The sequence below is a fragment of the Emys orbicularis genome, chromosome 12 (genome assembly GCF_028017835.1).
Source record: "Emys orbicularis isolate rEmyOrb1 chromosome 12, rEmyOrb1.hap1, whole genome shotgun sequence".
In the NCBI taxonomy this organism is placed as follows: domain Eukaryota; kingdom Metazoa; phylum Chordata; order Testudines; family Emydidae; genus Emys; species Emys orbicularis.
The window spans coordinates 23178635-23184634 of record NC_088694.1 but is presented as its reverse complement, the minus strand read 5'-3'; the positions used below and the strand labels follow the sequence as shown (position 1 = coordinate 23184634).

General features: G+C 41.8%; 1 protein-coding gene across 1 annotated transcript in view; it reads right to left on the bottom strand.

The window, feature by feature from the left end:
• Positions 1-5222: 5222 nt before the first annotated feature.
• Positions 5223-6000, bottom strand: part of ARHGAP40 (Rho GTPase activating protein 40) — a 40710-nt gene continuing 39932 nt past the window's right edge. Inside the window, exon 16 of the mRNA XM_065414247.1 lies at positions 5223-5329. Coding sequence (XP_065270319.1) covers positions 5223-5329 — 107 coding nt within the window. The remainder of the gene's footprint in view (positions 5330-6000) is intronic.

Below are 6000 nucleotides of genomic sequence, written 5' to 3'. Positions count from 1 at the left end.
CTCCATGGCTGCAGGGACCGGGTGTTGGGAGGCTCCTCCCCCTTCTTCCACAGTCCTGGCCTGGGATCCCCTAACTGAAGAGCAATTGCACAGAGAAGGTGTCATCCCCATACTGCTCCATCTGTCCAAGCCCAGACCATCCTCCTCCTGCCCCAAAGCATCACCAGAACAAGAGCTCCTTACATCTCAATGCAGGGCACACTCCTCCTTGGCCCTAATAAAAAAAAGCAACAACCCTGTATCTCAGGATGTCTTCCAGAGGCCTGTGATGGAGACCCACAGATAGCTCCAGGCCTCCCTGCCAGCTTTCTAACCCAAACGCCACCCCTTCCTTGGGTGCTTCCTTTCCCCAGCCCTTTGGTTGTTTCCTTAAGGCTGCCTTGCACACACTTCTTTGTTCCTTCGGTCCCCAATTAGTGCTTTCTGGGGCAGCTGCTTCTGTTCCCTTCAGTTCTTCCCTTCCCAGGTCCAGCTGTGGAAATGCACCCAGCAGGGGTGCTGGAACTCAAGAGTGCTGGGGGTGTGACAGCACCCCTGGCTTTAAATGGTTTCCATCATATATAGGGTGTAAAGTTTTGTTCAATGGCTTTCAGCACCCCCACTATAAAAACTGTTCCAACACCCCTGCTCCCAGGTACATCTTGCCCTCCCTGTCTCCCTCTTATTTAGTGGGAGTCATGCCATCACATGATTCCCTTCTCAGTCATACAACTTGTCCAAGTTTTAAAAGGGCTGAGGCCCTACAAGTGCGCTGGTAGCAATTTACCTTTAAATGGCCAGCTTGCTCTGTTACAGACCTCATCACTTCCTGAGAATAGGTCTGAAGGGCACCTCATCCTAAGTGAGGAGGTAGCGTCTACAGAGAGTTTGAATCAGGTCCCATACCACAAGGAAGACAGAGACAAGTTGGTAAGCTTGTGTACATCTTGCCAATGTCTGGAACTAAAGACATGGGGAAAGTCAAAAGTTACTTTCAAAAAAAAAAAAAAAAAGGTCATCTTGTAGTTAATTTGACTGGTCTTTTTGCCATTGAGTACTAAGACTTACAGTCAATATGTTTTATTGTAATATTGATAATTTCACTTCAAGACCTGTAAAAATGTATTGTTTATATTTTGACTCGAGTCTCTCTGGTTGACCAAATCTTGGCCCCATCTATAGGAGTTTTGCCATTACCTTCAATAGAACAAGGATCTGTCTCTTTATAGCCTAATCCTGCAAATATTAATGCACAAAGTTTTACTCACTGTATGCCGCCAAGACTGAATTTGGGCCACTGTCTTCAAATGAATTTAATAAATCCAGCGTGTAACTGAGATCAGAATATAGGCTAGTATCTCCAGTAGACAAACATAGTAGCTTGAATGTATTTTTGTCCAGTCAAGCTCATAGTGGCTATCCCATCCTAAGTGCGGATTTCATACCCTGCCACTGGAACATGGGACATAAGAAAGCCATTTATTTAACATCTTATGATTCTTTTGTTGCTTTATTGATTAAGTGGATTTTAAATACACCATTAAAACTATTGTAAAAAATTAATAAAAGCTAACATTCAAAACAAAACTTTTACATGGTGGTGACATTTTTCTAGCCTCACCAGACTTGGTCTTTTTTACAAAATTAGGAAACTGAAAATACAAAAGAACATCAATTCTATGGACAGAGATGAGGAGTTTGACATACAATTTGAATATAGTTTTATATTCCTAGCCTATTTGCCTCATGAGATATTCCCTCTAACCTTGTTTTTCACAGCACTTATTTCACATTGTTTGGTTTGCTGAGAAACTCACCAAGAGATGAGTTGTTTTATAGAAGTGATGGAGTAGCATTTTCCTTTGTCCCCACCCTCTAGCCCTTGTAGCCAATCAGAATGCACAGTTGTTATAGCACTATAAAATATTCCTCATACCAAAGCAAGCAGAGTCCTGTACTGCAATTTGGACTATCCTGCTGCTACTGTTGTCCATCTTTGTACCTTGAACTATATATTTTTTTAAAACAAGCACATCTCGTTCATCACTACATTGGCCAATGCCCTTTGTGTTTTCATGTATAAAGGATCTCTGTTGTCTCAAAGTACACTATTATACTTGCCAATTTCATGTCAGATTTTCAAAAATGTGCACAAAATGTCTGTAATTTGCATGCACAAGCCAGATGGTTGTACCTGCAAAGCATAGAATATCAGGGTTGGAAGGGACCTCAGGAGGTCATCTAGTCCAACCCCCTGCTCAAAGCAGGACCAATCCCCAGACAGATTTTTGCCCCAGACCCCTAAATGGCCTCTTCAAGGATTGAATTCACAACCCTGGGTTTAGCAGGCCAATGCTCAAACCACTGAGCTATCCCTCCCCAAAATAGATGAGGAGCATTTGAATGTTCAGTTAAATTAACTGTGCATGCAAATTAGGCATGCATTTTGTATACAGATTTGAAAACTTTGAAAAAAAATTAGCCCAAGATGTAGAGTATCCCTCCTACTGATAACTCTAAATCACTACCCCCAGCAACCAATTGATCGGCATTTCCCAACATTCTGAAGCGTTCATATCTTGCCATCTCTCTGAACAACCGGGCTGAGATTGGGAGAAGGGGGAATGCAAAGTCAGCTGCTTATCGGCTTGGGAGGGAGGGGGGTCATTTGTTTGTATCTGGTAGGAGTGCTCTGCACCAGTTCCCAATGGAGAGATATTGTAATGACTTATGAAATGTCACTAGACAAGTTTTACATTGAAAAAAAAACCTGAATATATAAATAAAGCTACCTAGGATAGTAGCCTATGGGTGGAGGAAAAAAAAAAAAAAGCCACGTGATTTAGAACTATCAGGAGTGCATCTTACAGTACAAACACCTTTAGTAGGAGGGCATGAATGGGCTCATCTACATACTTCTAACTCCCACATCATTCATGAGATGGTCCCCTGGTATCCAAAGACGTGCCACCATGCAGCAGCAGCTATTACTTTAGAATATTGTATTCATGGTTTTGTAAATCTCCGCTGTGTTTTTGTTCTTTTCTTTTGCTAATGCTCATAACAATCGCTTTGGCCAAGATTTTTGGAAGTGACCAGTAATTTGTGGCCCTTGTGTTTTGAGGGCCCAAACTAAGAGCAGCCTGATTTGCAGGAGTCGTGAAGCATCCTGCCTCTGAAAACCAGGCCCCTCTAAGGTCACTTAAGTAACCCCTCCCCCCTCCCAAAATTGAGGCACCATAGTCGTTAGCCACTTTTGAAAATCTTCACTTACAATTTCAGATTGTTATTTAGGCTCTTTAAAAGAGGATCAGGAGAGTGGAAGAAATGAAAGTAATGATCCCTCAAATCCGTGCATCTGCACATCATAGCTTTAATCTAAAAAACAATCAAAAACAACAGACATTCTCATATAGACAACATTTTAAAAAGTCAGCAGCATAAATACAGGAACAACATCAGGACTAAGAAGAATTAAACAGAATATGGCTCAGCTGTTTCTCAAGGATCTTAATCCTCTCAAAAGAATTTAACTGGGATGGAAAAAGGAAAAGAAATCTATACTTGAAGTGCTCTTATAAGACATTTTATGATTCCAAGACAGGGAAGAGCAACAGCTAAATATCAGCCTGAGAAAATAGTAAAGAGGATCAATTCAGATGGCAATGGAAACAATTCAATTAGTGAAATAAATAATACTGAGATCGTCTCCAGGGTGGATAAGGATGGGCAAAAGATGACTTTCTGAAGTATACTTGAAGGACAGCCCTATCTGTGCCACATGAATGTTTAAAATACATTATATTGCCTGCTGGGGGTACAGTTAGACTGATAGATTTGCTGCACATTCCACATTCTACCATTGTGTATAGTGGGCTCCTTCATTCTTTAGGGATTTCAGCACCACTGTAAGGACAGTGACACTTCTGAGGTACTCTTCCAGAGCTGCAGTCCAGTTCTGATCTTAAGGAAGCCAGTACACAGATGTTTATGCTACCAGACAGGCTGTAACTATTCTGGGCTCTCCCCAAACCCAGGGCATGCACACTCCAGAGTCATGGAAGGTTGCAGCCAGTATAAAAGAGCCCGATTCAGTGCTCACAGTAGCCTGATGGAGTTTGTAGTCAAAAATGATCTCCGCACATCACTTAGATTACCTTTACCCTGGCAAGGACTATAAGAAGCTGTGTGGAGCTGTGGCCAGGTCAGACTAAGCCTCACATTAATGTTGATTTTGCAGGCTTTAACATATGATCTACCACACCCAAACCAAGTCCAGTTTGGCCCCTATATCAGGACAGAAGTTCTTTGAAATACAATAAAAACATTCCTCAAATACTGTTCCAGAATCTCTCCTCTGCCACCTTTTACCCTGGAGGTTTCACAAAGATGATCAAGCAGCAAAACTAGACGCTGGTCTTCCTTTCAGTACTGGAGGACTTCACATCTTGCGTGTATCTATTATGATTTCCACTGTGCATTACCAACAGGACATGTGCAGGGACGGGGAAGCAGCTCCTCCTTGGCATATCTCTTCTATCAGCTGGTCCCAAATCCATGTCTTTCCAGAAACAATTACTTTTTCTTGTGCGCAGCTTTAACTGTAGATGTTATTTGAAGAATGCAAGCCTCTCCTTATATCTGGCCACTCATTACATCCCTCCACAAACAAAACCAAAAGCATCCTAATACTTTTCAGAGAAACCATGAGACTTGAGGAGTGGGGGGAGGGGGGAAAACGAGTCTAGTTCTCCCAGCACTGTACATGTGACGCTCACTGAAAAGTCCATGAAACTTAACACATGCAACACAAGGAGACTAGACTGTTGATAGTGCTAGTTGATTTGACCATCTCTCTCCTCCAAAATGAGGACGTGGTCAAAATAAAGAACAATGCAAACCCAAAAGGATTAAGACACATTCTACCAGGTTCTTCCTCCAGGACAGGTCTCTCCCCCACTTTCTCTGCACCTCTGCTTGCAGGTGCTTTACTAAAAGTATTCACACCCTCTGGATTCTGTGACCTAATGTTGACTTCCATTGGTTACCAACTCTCACGTGCTCTCTTTTTTCAGCCTGCTGTAACTGAAATAGTAAAAAACATTCCAAACTAACACTGCTTATTTCCCTCCAAAGTAACAACCTTCCTCCATTCTGGGACGCCACATTCATTAAGAAAAGTTCTAGCTTTCTGCTCCCACCCAGAATCTTGAAACAAAAGTCTATTTTCACTCATGTTTTCCCTAGAGCATCCGTGGAAAGGACGGATTTTGCCTTATAATCCATTCAGCATGGGGGTTGATGTGGTACAAGTCTAAGAGGTATGTATCTGGATCCAGGCAATGTTCACCTGTTGGATAAAAACACAAATTTTCAAAAGAAGTATTTTGCACCCTCAGTCCCATAGCTATTACTTTTTCCTGTGTGTAACACTATTCAAATTACTTTAAATATATATGTATAGCTATTTAGAGCAAACAAGTTCCATAAGTCAGTAATAGCTACCCTTGTTTTTAGAAGTGGACTCATCACGGATCAAGTTTTAAGAAGAAGTGGTTTTCATTTGTAAACATGCAACTTTACCCATGCACTTTAGGGGAGTGGGACAGCTCAATGGTTTGAGCATTGGCCTGCTAAACCCAGGGTTGTGAGTTCAACCCTTGAGGGGGCCACTTAGGGATCTGAGGCAAAATCAGTATTTGGTCCTGCTAGTGAAGGCGGGAGACTGGACTCAATGACCTTTCAAGGTCCCTTCCAGTTCTATAAGATGGGTATATCACTTCAGGACCATTAATGCTTGCAGATATGAGATAGACAATTCCACCTCTGTGCTGGTGATGCGTTTTGCATGTATAAAGTTCTATCACTTGTTTGTGCTTTGCTGGAATCTGATCTGAGGCCTAGTCTGCATTAGAAAGTTTTACTGGTATAACAATTGGGTTATGGGTGTGATTTCTTTTACTGAAATAATTATACTGGTAAAAGTCCTAGTGTGAACAGTTATACTGGTATAAAAGTGAC